The 18217-nt window shown below is 47.2% G+C and overlaps 1 protein-coding gene across 1 annotated transcript; it reads right to left on the bottom strand.

Annotated features, from left to right (window-relative positions):
- Positions 1-14454: 14454 nt before the first annotated feature.
- LOC115406985 (uncharacterized) lies at positions 14455-17192 on the bottom strand. Its single transcript, XM_030117297.1, has 6 exons — positions 17140-17192; positions 16715-17041; positions 16031-16369; positions 15811-15936; positions 15684-15712; positions 14455-15590 (listed from the first exon to the last, which is right to left on the bottom strand). The coding sequence occupies exons 1-6, from the start codon at positions 17180-17182 to the stop codon at positions 15462-15464; spliced, it is 993 nt and encodes a 330-aa protein (XP_029973157.1). The 5' UTR covers positions 17183-17192; the 3' UTR covers positions 14455-15461.
- Positions 17193-18217: the final 1025 nt, after the last annotated feature.

The raw sequence follows: 18217 nt of genomic DNA on the forward strand, positions 1-18217 counted from the left end.
CATGGAATGGTGATTGTTTTCTTCTCAGTCTTGTGGAGCAGGTGGATGAGTTTGAAAATGCTCACACAGACTTTTTCAAGGTTTTGTACAACAAGATTGGAAACCAAGAAATGACGATTTGCAGCAAGAACATGGTTGCCATGAATGTGCATGATTAAAAAACACAAAATTAATCAAGAGAAAACAACAACACTGATAATAACCACTCAGAATAGTAGTTAAATGAGTCTGTCTTCTGCTTGTGTAAGCATGAGAATATACAGTATGTATGTGCAAGGAGAATATATGTGTGTGAGAGGGCCAGAATGAATTATGTATTGTACGGCCCCTCATAAACAGATGTTAAAAACCTCAACTCCCTCAGCTCTCCTGAAGAAGCACCAACAATCATGACCTGAGTAAACTGAACACACACAGTATCAGACATTTTAGAATTAAATCAACAAACTCACAACAAGTTTATCTAAGTATCTTCTGACCTTTAGGCCCACTTGATAAATGAGTCTGTCTTCTCTCACCATCACTCCAACTCAACACCAGACCCAGAGCCTGAGAACAAAGGAGGGCCTTCAACCCACTCCCAGAACACAGTCCATAAACATACACGTGACGTTCATGGTGACTTTAAATTACTCATTGGTGTGAGGGTGAGTGTGTGGTCATTTGTCTCGCCATGTTTGTCCCGTGATGGACTGGCGTCCTGACCAGTATGGAGCCTGCCCTTGACCACAGTCAGCTGGATATGGGTCCAGCGCTCTGAGATGGATCAATTAATGTTCTCCTGACACAAACACAGAGCATCATCAAGAACTTATCAACTATTTGCTAAAAACGCAAACTTCAGTGTTTTCAATGTTTCCCATCCTGTCAAAAAGTGGCTGTCCACTGTCTATGTTTTAAGCATTAAGTCAGTTTTAATTTTCAATTGAAAGCTTATTTCCAAAAGTCAAATCAGTTCAAATAAATTGAACTAGAAAATATCATTATAAAAACAGATACTGTACATGTGAAATTGTGAAAATAAGTATTAAGCAACAAGAGAAGTATCTATCATAAAACATTGTTACACATTAAAATAGATGTTATGTTTTTGATTTGACACACTGAGTTTCAGTTAAAGCTAGGGTTGGCGATCTTGGAAAACTAGCGTTAGCATCTAGCATCTCCCCAAGGCTCCGCCTAGCTAGCTCCGCCCAGCTCCCACCCCATTGGAGGAGCTCCCTTTGGGAGCGGAGACGTGGAGACGTTCGCGGCGCGTGCGGTGCGCGCGGCACTTACGCGTGCAGTGCGTTCCTGGCGTAACCTGTCCTCAGCGCTTCGTTTCTTCGTTTTTCTTTATTTGCACTATGCCAAGTTATGATGCACTGAACGGTGAGTAAACCCCCAAACATTCGTCTCCACCGTTCTGCAACGACGCTCCGTCCTTCTACGCGTGCACTGAACCAGGGTCAGTGCACAGGTACATGTACGCGCAGGGGGCAGGTCGAACGGCGAAGGGATTTGATTGGTTTTAAAAAAGGTGTCCCCTCAAGACTATTGGTTGCTGTTTGTCCCGTTTTACTCCTGCTGTAGATAGCGGATATTTTCCAAACTACTTTGCTTCCCATCGGGTCATAAAGATCATTTTAACCAGTATTTAAAAAAATGTATCTCATTCAAATCGCCAACCCTAGCTTTAAGGTGAATGCAGAGCCGGCCAATGGCATAGGCAGTATAGGCAGATGCTAAGGGCGCTGTCCATTAGGGGGCGCCAGCGCCGCCGCGCCACCAGTACAAATGGGAAAGAAGAATGGCGAACTGGGTGGCTGCCTGGGCTGCAGTGGACAGGAGGGGGTGCATGCGAGGTGGCGGCTGCAGTCTCCGGCAAGTTTGTCACTGATGGCTGTTTTTTCTACTGGACAGTCCTCCATCGTGCTCTTGTTCTCCTCCTGCTGTGTGTCATGGCCGTCGCTTCAGAAGCTGGACTGGATGCTCTGGTGGGAGGATCACGGTCACCAGGAAGCCTGGTTCCTTCATGGTTTTTGAAGCTTTGCTGACCATGTGGTCGAGCTTCGTCATAAAATAGGTTCAGTCTGGCCTGGTATGAGGTCTGAAATAGGACGCTTTTCACCCTCAGCATTCATTTCAGTTCATTGTATTCTTTAGTTTGTTCAATATGGCAGCCAATGTGACCACGATTGATCTGTATTTATCTGTCGTTGGTGTTGGGGCTAATGCTCTGTGTGCTCTTTCTTGAAGTTCAGTTTCTGGCTGAATGTCCAGTTTGTCTCTGGAGTTTATCACCATCGTGTTATTTTCTTCATCCTCCAGCATGTTGTAAATTAGGATATTGTCTCTCATCGCTCTTCCCTCTTGATCGATTAGTTTTTCTGCATGTTGAGCCTGGACTTTTAGCTCGTGTCTCAGTATCTGTTCAGTTGTTGCCTGTTTTCCATGGCGTCAATGTGAGTTTGCGCTTATTCGATTCTCTGGTTTTGTCTTGTTAAGTTTGTCTATAATACCATGCAACTGGTGCTTGTTTTTGTTGCAAAACTGGACTTTGTGTAATATTCCCCTCCAGTGCTGTCTTTTCCACTAGCATAGCATTCTGAGTCTTTGTTTTGTTTCATTCAGCTGCATTCTTTTTTTTCTCTCAATTTTTTTGTTGTCCTGCCGTTCGGAAATTGAAGTCACGAAGAACGAAAACCTTTCAAATTTACGAGATAATTTCAAGTTTTGTCGGGGGAGACTTCTCTCTATTAGAGCTGGGATTTCTGGCTCTTTGAAGGGAGCTGGCTCGTGAGGAGCCATTGGTTTGAAAGAACCGTTCAAAAGACTGGCTCCTTGATGAACGTCTCATGATCTCTGTTAGGGACGTCAACTTCATTAGTGCAGAGTAAATCTGTTATTTTCTGACATTTGACACCGTTACTGTTGAATATGAGTTTTCAACACCTGAACATGAGCGTTCAGGTGACTGGAGCTTGCTGTGGAAAACTGAAACTCAGAGATGTCGTCAGTCATTCACAAGATGAAGGCAGCGGTGACAGCTCAGACTCACAAGCACACAGGAGACACGTGAAGGAAGCGTGGACAATTTACACAAAGGAATGACTCTGAAACATTGTGAACAGGCTCTTTTCGTTCACTTGAAAGAGCCGTTCAAAGGAACGACTCGTTCATTCAACATCACAGCTGTAGTTAAGAGACCATTTTGATGACTCCTTAAAACAGGGGTCCCCAAACTTTTTCCTGCGAGGGCCACATAACTTTTCCCTTACCTGATGGGGGGCCGTGGTCAGTTTGCAAAAGTCCAACTTTATTATTAAATACAAATACACATACTGTATTTTTCGAACTATAAGGTAGACCAGATTATAAGGCACACCGTCAATTAACTTTTTTTTTTGTTTTTTTTTTGTTTACTTTTTTCATGTAAAGGACTCACCGCATTACAAGGTGCATAGAACAGACAACCCAGTCTCATGGAAACTCATGCTCTGAGTTTGGTAAATTAATCTATTGAATCCTGTCCAGGAGCAGCGCTTTGTTCAGTTTTTTGTGTCCCACGTCTCTCTTTTTAAACTAATACATTGAGAGTCGCCTGGCCACGCCCCCCTCACATTAAACGATGCATATACTATTGTTTCTTTTATTCAGACACTCAGATAACAGCCAGTTTTACTATCATTGCCCTGCTCACACTGAAGGTATCTTTAAAGATCTGTGCAGCCACACTGCTGAACAGGAACACTCTGGAAATATCGCAATAGTGTCCAGTCCAGTATAAAAGTGGAGAAAAAAATGATCCACGTCCTGTATGAGCGAAATACATGTTGGTGATCTCGGTGGTTCCATGCTCAGTGGAAATGTGTTCAATAGTGAGTAAAGCGACATATCAAAGCCAGTTTGACTGAGGACCCTCCTCTGCACGGACATGCAGCGCAGCGCGGCCGCTCCCAGTGTCACGGCGGGCGCAGTCAAACAGCTCGGACTGACAACCGGGTGGTCTTTATTACCGTATTTTCCACAAAAAAGGCGCACTATTGGTTTTTCAGAAAATTAGAGGCTTTTCGATGCCTTATAGTGCGGAAAATATGGTATATGAAAAAAATTAAAATGCTCTCTGGGGGCTAGACCAAATGTGGAGGCGGGCCGTAGTTTGGGGACCACTGCCTTAAAACATCTCTGAGACAATGTCATAGTTTAATTTTCACTCAGGAAGATCTCCAGTAAAAACAGCTCACATGATGAGTTTTGCTTTTGAACCTCGAGTTGGGTAAAGATTGTGTTAATTTGTTTCTTCTACTTGCTATGTGTGTTCGTTTCTTCACATTGTTGATTATGTCTGACTGATACCAGGTGATATGAAGGTCCAACTTTGTTGCGGTTGTGCTTTTAAACAAGTACACGAGTTGAGAGTTTTTTTCTTCTTGTCTCATCCTCTGGTTTCATTCCAGGAAGTACGTGTGCAGCCTTTTTTTTTTTAAATAACAGGACATATCAGCGCTATGATTTAGATTTGAGTTGTTTTTGGAGCGATTCATGGAAGCAAAAGTAATTCTACATGAAAGAACAACAACATAGATAAACCTGCTCATTTTCTGATGTCTTTTTTTAATCCCATGTTTGTCCTGTTTGGTGTTTAATGGTGGCTGCTAACACATGAGGGGAGGTGTTTAAAGTAATGTTGACGTGTGTGTGTGTGTGTGTGTGTGTGTGTGTGTGTGTGTGTGTGTGTGTGTGTGTGTGTGTGTGTGTGTGTGTGAGAAACCAAAGTGGAGAGTTGGAAAGACTCCATCTTTCTGTTTGCATGTAAAACCATGGGTGCTCAACCAGTTGATTGCTATTAACCATTCCCAAATATTCTTTTGACAGGTGAGCAGTCGTTATCCTGCGCCCCCTTGTGGGCGCATGGAAGAATAGTGCAGAGAATAACAAGAGGATGCGACAGAAGCATCAAATGCATTACGGCCACCTGTAAGTGACCCAATGGCCACTTTTCTCTTACATAATCCCCCCTCTGCACCAACTCCACCCCAGAAAAGTGACCCACCTCACTAAGTTTGCAAAAATATTTGGAAAAAACAAAAAACTATATGAAAACATATACAAATGAAAAAAAAAAAGGTATTAAAACAGCACATTTATTTAACAATATACACTAATAAATAAGGGCTCAATATTCTATGCAGATGGTCAGATTTCCATGTGGTCAGAATTGTATTTCACAGCTGGAGTTTATCTTCCAAAATAAGTGTCACGGGTGTGGCATGGAAGGACCCACGCGCAGGCAACCAGGCGGAGTTCAAAACCCACTTACGAGGGTGTACCCAAAAAAAAACGGAATTTGATTATAACTTTTTATTTATGACATTTCAAAATAAAACACCACCGTCGCCTTCAAAATAATCCCCATCTGCATTCATGCAGCGCTCCAGCCATGTCTCCCGCTTCACCAATGCGTCGTCAGACCCGCGCGTAAAAGTGCCATTTTTTGCCGGCTGCGATTTTTCTGTCACCTCCTCCACATCTGCAAACCGCTGTCCCTTCAGCTCTTTCTTCAACTTGGGGAACAAGAAAAAGTCACTCGAGGCTACATCTGGCGAATAAGGCGGATGGGAGAGGAGATTCATCTTATTCTTCACCAGAAACTGCGTGACGCGCAGCGCCGTGCCCGCTGGCGCACTGTCGTGGTGGATCAACCGGGCTCCACTCCGCCACTCCGCGGGCCGCTTCCTCCTCACATCCTCACGGAGCTGTCTGAGGACTTCCATGTAGTATTCCTGGTTTACAGTCTGACCTGGAGGGATAAACTTGCTGTGGACGAGACCCTGGACAGCGGAAAAGCAGCTCAGCATTGTTTTCACGGCTGAGCGCACCCGACGCGCGGACATCTGGCCCTTTTTAAACCACCCGAACCACTCATGGACCTGATTCTTCGCCAGAGCATCATCCTTGTAGGCTTGCTGCAACAAGGTGAGTGTTTCTGCTGCTGTTTTTTCCCAGCAAAAAGCAGAATTTAATGTTTGCGCGCTGCTCTGGCTTCCCAGGCAATGTCGCCATTTTGGAAAAAATCGCAGACCGCCTCTGCACTCTGTTGCTATAAATAGCGCCTGACAGGCATCAGTGTAACTCTCGGAGCTCAAATTTCTCACAGATGTGCATGAGGCTTACCTGCAGCACATCTGACGGCCAGAAGTCGGAACTCATTATTATTATTGTTTTCTGACCAAATTCCGGTTTTTTTTGGGTACCCCCTCGTATTTGCAGGATATGACACCGAGCAGCAAACAGGACTGGGACGGGGACAGAACTCCCCCCTGCCAAAAGGCCATCCAGGAGCGGAGAAGCGGGGGGAAACGGTCGCCAGATGTCCGAGGGCGAGCTTCGCCGGCAGGGGCCAGAGGCAGACGGTCCAGGGGCGAGCTTCACCGGCAGGGGCCAGAGGCTGAAGATCCGGGGGCTGGTGGAGCACCGCCACTGTCGGACTGAAGATTTATGCGGGAGGCACACAGTTTCAAAAGACTCACTGCCCGCTGGATGGAGGGATGGTCAGCTCCTTCTGTCACGGGTGCAAGGACCCATGCACAGGCAGCCAGGCTGAGTTCAAAGCCCATTTATTTGCAGGAAAGGGGAACACAGGGATACAGGAACGCAGGATACGGGAATGAGCTGAGCAGAGCAGAACAGAGCTGAGGCGAGGCAAGGACACACAAGCAAGACATGCAGACAGACCCACAAGGAGCCAATAAGAGGAGAGCGGGGAGCAGAGCTCAAGTAGAGGAGACAACAGGTGTGGCACATTAGGGAGAAAACAAGACAGGAGACCAGACAGGAGAACAGGAGGAGCAGGCAGGTGACCAGGCAGGAGAAAATGAGGGGCAGACAGATACAGGTAAGACCATATGTATTATGTAATATTATATCCCAACAGATGGATCAGACAACGGCGATGGATCAAACAACGGCGTGACTTCAATGAATGAGGCTTTATTCTCGCATACATTTCCCATAATTCCAGGGCGCGAACAGCGCCTACAAATACCTGACGCGTGCTGATGTCAGCACCATGTGACCAACACCACATTTACCCCCCCCCCCGAAAAAAACACAACAAACAACCGCGTTCAAGCATAACGTAACAAAATAACTACTACATAACCTCCCTAGGTAAACTGGGTGGACTACCAGTTTACCTCCATAGCCCTGTGGATTATTCTGCCACATTACAGGCTATGTACCTAAACTCCGACTCAAAAATCCGTGACGTAGTCCCTGAGGTATGCAGGCCTCTGACGGGCCCTAACCGGACGAGCTTCTGGCCGCGCTGACTCAGATGGCCCAGCCAATTCACCGGGTTGCCCTGCCGGAGCCTCCATCGGCTCATGAAGTGGATCCCAAACCCCATCTGTCGTGACGAGATCTGAGGGAGTCAGGTGATCAGTCAGTGACGGTGGCGCCACCCGTCGGAGACGACTGGCATGCCAGTGCGAACCATCTGCCAGGCGGAAAGTGGCCGGTCCCAGCTGTGCTGCGACCTGCAGCGGCGTGGACCAGAAAGAGAGCAGCTTGTGGGAGCGAGTGGGTCGCCGGACTCGAACCCAGTCCGACACGGCCAGCGCTGGATGCCTAGCCCGATGCTCCTTGTCAAACCGCTGTTTCATGCGCCGTTGCTGCTCTGCCACTCTGCCCCTGGTGGAAGTCGCCACTGCCGGGACGTTGCTACCAGGCCGACGCAAGCGTTCCAGAGGGAGCTGCAGCTCACGCCCCAGCATCAGGAGCGCCGGTGAACTGCCAGTCGTGGAGTGTGGTGTTGCTCTGTAATGCATTAGCGTGCTCTGCAGAGAGTCTGAAAATGGGAGGCCGTCCGCCATGTGCGCCCTGAGCCCATTCTTAAGGGTTTGATTGAACCTCTCCACGCCGCCATTGGCCTGTGGGTGGTACAAGGCAGTCCTGATGTGCTTAATCCCCCTTCCCTCCATGAAAGCCACGAAATCAGTCGAGATGAACTGGGGCCCGTTATCCGTGGTGATGGCATCAGGGACGCCCCAGCGGGCGAACAGGGAGGAGAGGAAACCGATGACTCCCGTAGTGGTAACAGACCCAGCAGGCAGCACTTCTGGCCATTTGGAGTGGAGATCATAGGCCACCAGCAGGAAGCGTTGATGATGCGGGGTGCCGTGGAGTTCGCCACAGATGTCTACCTGAATGTGGGTCCACGGTGTCTGAGGCCACGGCACAGGCTGCCGAGGTGGGGAGGGAGGTGGGCCGGTTTTACCGCTGGTGAGGCAGGCTGCACAGTCCCGGACTAGGTCCTCAATGTCTCTGTCGATGCCTGGCCACCAGACTAACCCCCTGCATCTCTGTTTCACTCTGACAATGCCCAGATGGCCGTCGTGGACCATAGTCAGGACACGTTCTCTCAGGGCCCTTGGGATCACAGTGCACAGCCCCCTAGCCACGCAGACATCATTCCAACAGGAGAGGTCGTTCCTGACTCGGTGGAAGGGTGCCAGGTCCTCCGAGACCCTGGCAGGCCAGCCGCTACGAATATAGGTGCACAGCTGTTGAAGCACGGGGTCCTGTGCGGAGGCTGTCTGCAGATCTGAGAGAGAAACGGCTGCCTGAAGGGGCGTGTGTAGCATGAGGATCAGTTCTGGTTCTGCGGCGTCCTGGGTGGTGTCAGGAGTGGAGGTGGGTGTGGCTCTAGAGAGGAGATCTGCCACCACATTTTCTCTGCCTGGCGTAAACTGTGTGGAGAAGTTGTACACCTGCAGCCTCTCAGACCAGCGATAAAGGCGCAGCGGTTTGTGACCTGATCTAGTGGTGGCCAGGAGAGCTGTGAGAGCCTGGTGGTCAGTCCGCAGCGTAAAATGCCTGCCGTAGAGGTACATGTGCCACCGCTCACATGCCCAGACACAGGCCAGCGCCTCCCTTTCCCCCACAGAGTACTTCTGCTCAGTGGGAGTGAGTGTCCGTGAGGCGAACGCCACCGGGCGTTCCACCCCTTGGTGGCGCTGTGACAAAACTGCGCCGACCGCGGTGTTGGAGGCATCACAGGTGACGAACGTAGGACTCTCCAGGTCAAAGTGAGCGAGCACAGGCGGAGAAGTCAGTTGTGACTTGAGCCGTTGAACTGCTGTGGAGCATGCAGCAGACCAGGTCCAGGGGATGCCCTGCTTAAGGAGGGCGCGCAGTGGTGCAGTGGTCTCCGAGTAGAGGGGCAGGAAACGCAGGTAGTAGGCTGTCATCCCCAAGAATGAGGTCAGCTGCGCAGGACAGGAGGGCTCAGGCAGGCGCAGGATGGCGTCCACATTAGAATGTAGTGGACTCAGACCCTCAGCAGTCAGGTGGAACCCCACAAACTCGATGGCAGCGGCTGCAAAGATGCACTTCTCCCCGTTGAGTGTGAGGCTGTGACCCACGAGCACGTCCAGGACCCTGGAGAGGCTGTCGTCATGCAGGGCGGGTGTTGCTCCGTGCACGACGATGTCGTCCAGGTAGACGACCACGCCAGGGATGCCCGCAAAGATGGTGACCATGATCTTCTGGAAACAGCTGGGAGCAGAACTGAGTCCAAAGGGCATGCGGGTGTAGCGGAAAACCCCCATGTGGGTCACAAACGCGGTGAGGTTGCGGCTGTCCGGGTGTAGGGGAACCTGCAGGTAGCCCTGGCGAAGGTCCAGCTTGGAGAAAACTGTTGAGCCATGAAACTGTGCCGAAAGCTCCTCCCTTGTCAGTAACGGGTATTTATCCGGGACCACAGCTTTGTTCACCTGCCTGAGATCAACGCAGGGGCGCAGACCACCCGTCTTCTTCTTAGCCACCACCAGGTTGGAGATCCAGGGCGATGCGTCGATCCGCTCGATGATGCCAGCATCCAGCAGTTTCTGCAGCTCGGCGGTGACATCATCACGCAGGGTGAGGGGTAACCTGCGCAGAGGCTGGATGACGGGGCGCACTGTGGGGTCGATGAGTGGCTGGTGGTTGAAGGCGGTGAGGCAACCAAGCCCGATGAAAAGCGCCGGCCAGCGCTGCTGCCATGGCGTCGTTACAGTCAGGATGGTGGCACCCAGGTTGTCAGTGATGGAAAACCCCAGGGCACAGAAGAGGTCAAACCCCAGGAGGTTGGCGCCGTGGCGGGACACCTGGAATGTGAAGGCTGGGAGGACTCTCGAACCATAGCTCACTGAAAAGGTGGCGGTGCCGATCATGTTGATTTTAGAATGACCGTACCCATACAGTTCATCTGCTCCTGCTTTAATGGTGTGTTTTGGAAAAAGCTGGCGAACTGTGGACTCACTGAGGAGGGACCTGGAGGCAGCTGTGTCCAGGAGCAGGGGTAAACACACCCCATCCAGCTCCACTGTACACCAGGTGAAAGGCTTGGAGGCTGAGCCCACGGTGTGGATGGTGGTCGGGCTGGACGGGCGAGATGAGTGGCACTGGGGTCTCGCAGCTGCGGGTACTGAGCGGCACACTTTGGCAAAGTGATTGGGTTTCCCACAGCGTTGGCACCTCTGTCCTATAGCTGGGCAGACCGGTGCGCATGTGGGATGGGACGTTGAGCCGCAGTTCCCGCAGGATCGGCGCGCCGAGGGGCCCCGGTAACCCGCAACGTTAATCTCCATCTCGTCAGGAGGGTAAGTGGGGTCGGGAAGCTGCGCCGCCGGGGTCACAGTTTGTGCGAGTGAAGCCGAGTGCGACGAAGTTGGATTCGCACACGTTAGCCGTGATGTTAACTGCACCGCCGACTCCAGCTGACACGCCATCTCCACCGCCTTGGACAAAGGCAGATCATCCGGTGCCATAAGCAGTTTCTCACGTAGCTTCGGATCAGATGTATGCTCCGCCAGATCGCGAATTAATAGTTTGATCGCGAATGAACTCATCTTCCAGATGATCGAATTTACAGAGGCTCGCCAAACACCGGAGATCTGTGACATACTGGTGTACCGGCTCACCTGGTCTCTGTCTGCGCTGCCGAAAAGCGATCCTCCGGAAGATCACGCTTTGTGGAGCCGCGAAATGTCCTGCCAGTAAAGCCACACAGTCCTTGTACTTCTTAGCCGGTCCAAGTGTGCGGAAGATGCGCTGTCCCTTGGTTCCCAGGCTATGAATTAGCAGCGCCTGTAGCCGCGCTTCGCTGGCGTCGGCTAGCCCGGCTGCGGCAACAAAAGTCTGAAAGGACTCGTACCATCGGGCCCAGGGGATCGGCGGCTCGCCCGGCAGAGCGAGAAACTGAGGAAGAGGTGTGAGCGGAAGCTCCATCCTCGTCGCCAATATTATATCCCAACAGATAGATCAGACAACGGCGTGACTTCAATGAATGAGGCTTTATTCTCGCATACATTTCCCATAATTCCAGGGCGCGAACAGCGCCTACAAATACCTGACGCGTGCTGACGTCAGCACCATGTGACCAACACCACAGATATCATATAAAAACTAGGTGCCTTAAAGGGGCTGTATCATGCAAAATTCACATTATGTATGTTTTAACCTTGTTATATAGTTACGAGGGTGGACCCAAAAGTTCCCGGACTGTAGTTAGAACTTTTTATTTTTTAATCTTCGCAATTATTTGAAACTGTCACCTTCAAAATACTCTCCTTTGGCTTGAATACAATGCTGCACCCGAGATTTTCACTGTTCAGAAGAGTCGCCATGACCATGCGTAACTGTACCGGAAAGATAGAACTTCGATTTTCCATCCCCCGCTTGTATGCCTGTCTTACCTTTCCGCTGCCGCTCCAGTTTCATCTTTGACAACAAAAAGCAGTCGCCTGGGGCCAGATCAGGTGAATATGGCGGTGGGGAGGCTGGCTGGTCATGGTTTTAGTCCAAAAATATGCTTTACGCACAACATTTGGTGCTATTTCTGTGCGTAACGGGGCGTCCTGTGGTCTGCTGTCTGTTATGATGCGGCCATTTCCGGGTGCCTTCATCTCACTGCTTCTAATAACCCCCTGAGGATTATCTGTCTGGATCTCTACAATACTCCCATCAGTTCTGCAATGTCATCAAAAGTCCTGCGTGGATCTACCATGATGTCTTCTTCAGTTTATGTGACGTTTTCCTCTGTTCTGGAAGTGGATTGTTGTCCTCTGCGTGCCTGGTCTTCGTGATGTAATCTGATTGCTCTTAAAGGGCCCAAACCACTTATAAACCCTGAGAATCCTTCTTAAAGAATGTCTGCAACATGGTGAGTGTTTCTGCCGCTGTTTTCCCAATAAAAAACAAAATGTTTTGACAGAGCGCATATCCGTGGATATCCGCCATCTTGAAAAATCGAAGAGCGGGGTGTAACTCCGTCAACACAAACAGTGACTGTCAGCTGACCGCATCATGGGGGAAGACCAAACCTGGCACAGTTATGCATGAGGCTATCCTGTAGCGACATCTAGCGGCCAAAGTCGGAAATTCATTGTATTTTTTTATTAATAGAATCAATCCGGAAACTTTTGGGTCCCCCCTCGTATGTACTCACCGAAAACACCTCCAAAGTGTTTCTTTCCTTTGTGCCCGCGTGTTTAAGCTTTCCTAGTGTTTGTGCTGCTCAGAGAGGCAGCCCCTCCCGCACCCGTGAATGAAAACGCTCTGCTTTCCCACGTTCACGTCACACTGTGAAGATTGCTCCCCTGAGCCCCCCTCCCGCAGGCCCTCGGCAATCAGCGTTGCTGCTTTTTGTAACTCCAATTTCGAGGATAAACTTTGACTATCGTCTGAAAGCAACAGTCAAGCAAAAGCAAGAGTCTGAAGGGTCTGAAGGGTCTGCACTTGGTGAGTTTCTCACAGGAAAAGACGTTTATGCGTGTGGAGAAGCTAGAGCTAAAGAGCTAAAGCTAGCTAGTGTATTTGTTTTGAAGCGTTGATTGGTTGAAGTACGCTGTCAGTCAAAGTCCACAGGGGAGAGGCGGGATTTTCAGTGAAACGGAGCGTTTTCTCTTCTGGGTTTCAGAATTAGCCCCAGAAAATCTTTAATTTCACACAAAATTACTTTTCCTTAGCGCCAAAAATAAGCTATTACCATGTTAATGCTATTTCTAGGGTTTGGACTAGCTAAAAAAGCATGATACAGCCCCTTTAAGGCGGAGTCAACAACGTTGTTCACTGGCGGCCATCTCAGGACAGTGGACCTCTCTGGGCGCTCTGTGTCATCTAATGGAAGGTGAGTGATTTACACTCACTAAAATACTCAACTCATTGAATTCTTGATGGATTTACATATGGTTTGATTTATTTCTAACGTTAGGCTGCTATGATGTAGACTAAATGTTAAAATCACAACTTTTCGTTTTGCACGCAGTTAAATATCTACGAGTCTGACGTTTATAACAAACCAAGTCATTTGAAAATCGATTGAAAATCGAGCAATCTATAGCTATTTCAAAGTTAACGCTCGATTGACATTAATGTGCTGAGTGAGTGAGCGGCCCTGTACCAAGATGGCCGCCATGTGACGACGTTAGTCCCCATTGGGTTACAGCGCGCATGAGCCATCTAGTGTTTGTGTATATATCTATGGGTGAGACGGGGCAAACAAAGACAAAACAGGCCCCGAGCACCCCATCTGGTTGCAGGGTGTGGTGACGGCGCTGCTTTCCAGCCGGAGTCATCATGACCGAACGAAAGTCCTCAGCCCCCTCCAGCTCTGCATGTATCTTCTGTGTTCATGCGGTTTTGCACGTTCACCTATGCTTTGGAATAAACATGTTTTTCTGCTGCGGTCCGGGAAGCAGGGTCAGGGTGACATGTTTGCATATCGTTATCTATAAGAGTTACTCTGACATGTTCAGGAATGTGGGGGGAACTCTTTCGTCCTGCAAGATGTTGATGTCCAGTTACCATGACAATGGATGGGAGTAGGGACAGGTGGAGACAGAGGAATGCGAGAACTCTTTTGCCTGGTCATCCTCCCTGGTTCACGTGAGATCTGGCCAATCTCGAAATGACACCCCGGGAGGGGTCTGACGGGATAAAAGACGGCTCGCGCTCGTCGTCTAGTCGGAGTCTTCCGTGGAGGTGTACACTTGCTCGGACTGATGCAGTAAAGAGTTTCCTGCCTGATCTGTTGGCTCCCCGGATCGTGCGTCGTGGTAAGAAACTATAACAATGTGTTGTTATGCTGCATATTGCTGTGTGATTGTGATACGCTGTGTTGCGGGGAATAAACTGACGCTTTTATTCTAGCATATCAGTGTCTGGTGTGTTCATTGTGTGCCGACCAAGACCGATCCTGTCTAAACATTCCACAAAACACAGGGGTACAGGGCATGACAATATTGTCATTTCCATAAATTTCCAATTATTTCCAAAGTCTAAAGCATGACATAAAAACATAGCGTACATCTGTTTACATTGATTTGAAGTGTTGGACGCCTTCAGCATAAAAAAAAAAAAACAACAACAAAAAAACATTGTAAATGGACGAAGCAAAACAGGAAGGCATTTTCAAGTCGAATAGAATTTTTTTTATACATAACATAAACATCTTGACAACAACAAACTCAGGTGTATATTATTCAAGTTGATTCAATTCAATAATATTCATACAGTGCTGTTCCGAACGCTCTGCAGGGTTAGTTTCATCCAATACTTTAAGGTTTTAAAAAAGGTGCCGGCATTCTCTTTTGCATGAGTCAATCGTAATTAAAAAAAAGAGGTCAATTTCTGAAAAACTTATTGCACCAATAAACTTGAGTGAACTTTAACTCTCCAGCAGTTAGCAGACCACATATACAACAAAAGATCTTTATTATTTTGTACATGAGTTTCAGAGCAGCTGGGTGGATTCAGACAGAGCCTGCACTGTTCAGGTTAATCAGCACAAACTCCACTTGATTGAGGTCCTTCCTCTCCCCATGCAGCATGAGCCCCACACACACTTTTGGTGGACTCATGTTTACCGCAGGCGGCTTGATCGACACATGAGCACTTCTCTCGTGAAGCTCAAGGCAGTATGGGTAATGAAGTCTCTGCAAGATGAAGCAGTGAACGTGCGCTCGGCACTGTGAAGGCTGGTGAGCATATTGTTTCACTCTTGGTGTTTGGAGAAGTGCCAGGATGCTCAGATGACATTCTTAGAAGTCCCAGAACTCCGTACCGCTGCAAATCAGCAGACTTAAACCACTGGTTCCTCCTGGAGAACTGAGAATGAGTATTTATATACAGCCATGCAACATTTCATAAGTTTCACTTAAATACAAGTAAATGTATCAGAGTTTGCATTATTACTGAAGTTTACGCTGCTTTACATTTCACTTTGTACTGTCCTTTGAAACTGGTCAAACTATTAATTACTTTCAAGTGTACTGGGAGTTCAGTTTACCTTTATGAAGTTCAGTCAAAGCACCTTTCTCTGACAGATACTTAAGATGAAAATTAAAATAATGGGAATAAATGTAGATATGAAGCAGGAATATCAGCTTGGAAAAGTTAAAAAAAGTGTTTAGCAGATTGAGAGTGTACATTCTTAATCAGTGGTGAACAAGCATGTGAGTGTAGATCGTCTCTTCCTGAACTGAGTGTGTGTTTCCTCTTTCTGATTTAGTGACTTTTCTCCTGCTGAAGGTTGGTGCCGAATAGGTCAAAACAGCTTCATCTGTCTGAAGAAAAGCAAGAAGACACACAAATGTTACAACTTTATTTACCAGAATAACTGAAATGAACAACTCTGTTATTTTAGCTTGATACTGTACCTGTTGATCACTGCTGGCTGGTTCAGCATCTGTTCAACAGAGAAATTTAGTATAAAATGTGTCGGTAGACATTAATGCTGCACATGTCATGAAATAAATGGAATTTTTTGAAAGAAACTTGTATTACCACTTTTGCAGTTGATCTTCTTGATGGTCCAGATGAGATAGACTGAAAGAGTCACACTTATAGCCAAAGCAATACAGACAATCCAAAGAGCTATTTCTGTGTTAGTCAAAGTTCTCCTGTTGCGATCTGGGAAAGAAAAACATTCAGTATCCATGGCTATTTATTCGTCGAAGCTCAGAAACCATTTCACCAGGAAAAAAAAAAAATATTGTGAACTAACCTTTAATGTCCAGTTTTGTTCCATTTCCAAACATGACCTCTCCACATGCAGCCACAGCACAGTAATAAGTACCAGCATCAGAGACATTGACCTTCTTAGAGAAGTTATAGAAACATTTCTGGGAAGAGTTTCCACACTCTGCATTGTCTCCATGAGTGTAAATGAAACTGGGGTGAGATTGATGTGATCCTGCTCTGAACCAGTGAACTCTGTAATCTTCTGAACATGTTTTCTTCTCAGAGTCAGAGAGGACCGAACACTGCAGAGACACCGACTCTCCTGGATGGACCGCAGCAGACGGAGGAGCTTGAATGATGCCAGAGATGGAAGATTGGGGCCCTGGAGGAGACAAAGGAAATCTAGAAGACCATTTCCGATAAAATTTTAAGTAACAGAGTCAGTCAGTCGCCTACTAAAGTGAGAAATAGGTGAGGAAGCACGTAATCGGAAAACATCAACATAATCAAGAGATTATGCAGTTTGAGATCTCTCAGAGATCATCCTCTACGCTTGTTGCCTCTGTAAATGCTCTCTATACTTTCCAATCTGAAGTTTACCCAGTTGTATCTGACCTCTGACATGTTTTAAAGGTATTAAAAGCCATGAATTTTAATGTGTACAGTAAATGGAAAAAGATAATTTGTAAAATACTGAAAAAGACAAAGGATCAGAAGTTCACTTTACCTTGAACAATGAGAAACACTCCTCTTAAAAATGTCATGTTAGTCCAGCTGGTATGGATGCAGTAGTAAAGTCCAGTGTCGTTGATCTGAATTTGATTAATGTGCAGAATAAAAGTTCCAGGTCCTTGTTTGGTTGTAAAATGAGGAGTTTGATTAACGTCACTTGAATCATAACTAATTGTTCCTCCCAAGAATTCAGGCTGGTGACCAGAAATGATTTTGATCCAATACACCTTTTCTTGGTGACTAAGCGTACGAGGACACGTAAAAGTAACATTTTGTTGAGGAACAACAGATTTTATCTCAAAGTTCTGAGCAGTTGCACAACCTGAAAGAAAGAAATGTTTTCATTAAATCTAAAAACACAAATATTACATCATCATTCAATGTATGTTTGCTGATTCAGAGTTTTCAAGAAATACTTACAGCCCACTGCGATCATCAACTGAAAACCAAATATGACAAACATTTTCTGAGAAATCCTCCACTGACTGGTTCAATGAGTGTCTCCTCTTCTTTTGTACTCTCTTGAAGTGGGAGTGTTAAACTTCAGAACAACCTGATTGGTTTGTCGTCACACTGGAGAACATGACGATAGTCACACAATGGAAAAGTTCTGAAGTACAAACGATCTTACCACATGAAACAGCATCGACAGCAGACTGTATGGTTTTATGTTTGCAAAATTCACGAACTTCAAACACAAAGCGATGTTGATGGATCCCTGGTGGCAAGGCATGAACAGAATCAAATGTTTACATGGAATGGTGATTTTTGCTTCTCAGTCTTGTGGAGGAGGTGGATGAATTTGAAAATGCTCACACAGACTTCTTCAAGGGTTTGTACAACTACAAGTGTGGAAACCAAGAAATGACGATCTGCCCTAAGAATGAGGATGTGGTGAATATGCTTGACTATAAAGCAAAAAAATTAATTGTTTTTTTGGAGAATATAGCAGGTAGTGAACTGGGGCATGCAAACTGAAAATTCAAGTATGGAATTGCACCAGAGCATCAGGAGAGTCCTACTACAGATCACCATGTGTCTAACCCACTACAAGAAAAGAAGGTGACTGAGTCCACTGGTAGAATGTGAAGAGTGATTAAAGATCATGCAAATGTGATAGTGATCATGCATATATGACCTCTTACCCCTGAGAAGGCCAGAAGCAGGTCAGAGAGATAACCGGCAGTGATCCCAGAGCCCAGATCCAAGCCACTCCCCCAGGCAGACACCCACGCGCCAGTCCAGAAGAGGGCAGAGGAAATGAAATCCCCATAGTAGCCGATTGCTTGGTGTTTAAAAACAAAAAGAAAAAAAAGGTTTGTAGTATCTTGCACTTCTCTACACCCCCTTTTGTTGTTGTTAGCTTGTATGTTCACTTGTTTGTTTCTTTCACTTTTCTGTCCCCCTGTCAGGCCCAGCAATACTATGTATTAGGGCTGCTCGATTTTGCCTAAAAATAAAATCCCTATATATGTATATATATATGTCCACTGCTGCG

Source organism: Salarias fasciatus, chromosome 2, assembly GCF_902148845.1.
Source record: "Salarias fasciatus chromosome 2, fSalaFa1.1, whole genome shotgun sequence".
Classification (NCBI taxonomy): Eukaryota; Metazoa; Chordata; class Actinopteri; order Blenniiformes; family Blenniidae; genus Salarias; species Salarias fasciatus.

What these genes read in the sequence shown, in the direction of transcription:
- LOC115406985 (XM_030117297.1), bottom strand. Translation starts at nt 17,182, where the DNA reads ATGTTTGTCATATTTGGTTTTCAGTTGATGATCGCAGTGGGCT. An exon ending in AGTGTTTCTCATTGTTCAAG is followed by an intron (nt 16,370 to 16,714) that starts GTAAAGTGAACT and finishes TGTCTCCTCCAG; the next exon opens with GGCCCCAATCTTCCATCTCT. An exon ending in GAAGATCAACTGCAAAAGTG is followed by an intron (nt 15,713 to 15,810) that starts GTAATACAAGTT and finishes TCTGTTGAACAG; the next exon opens with ATGCTGAACCAGCCAGCAGT.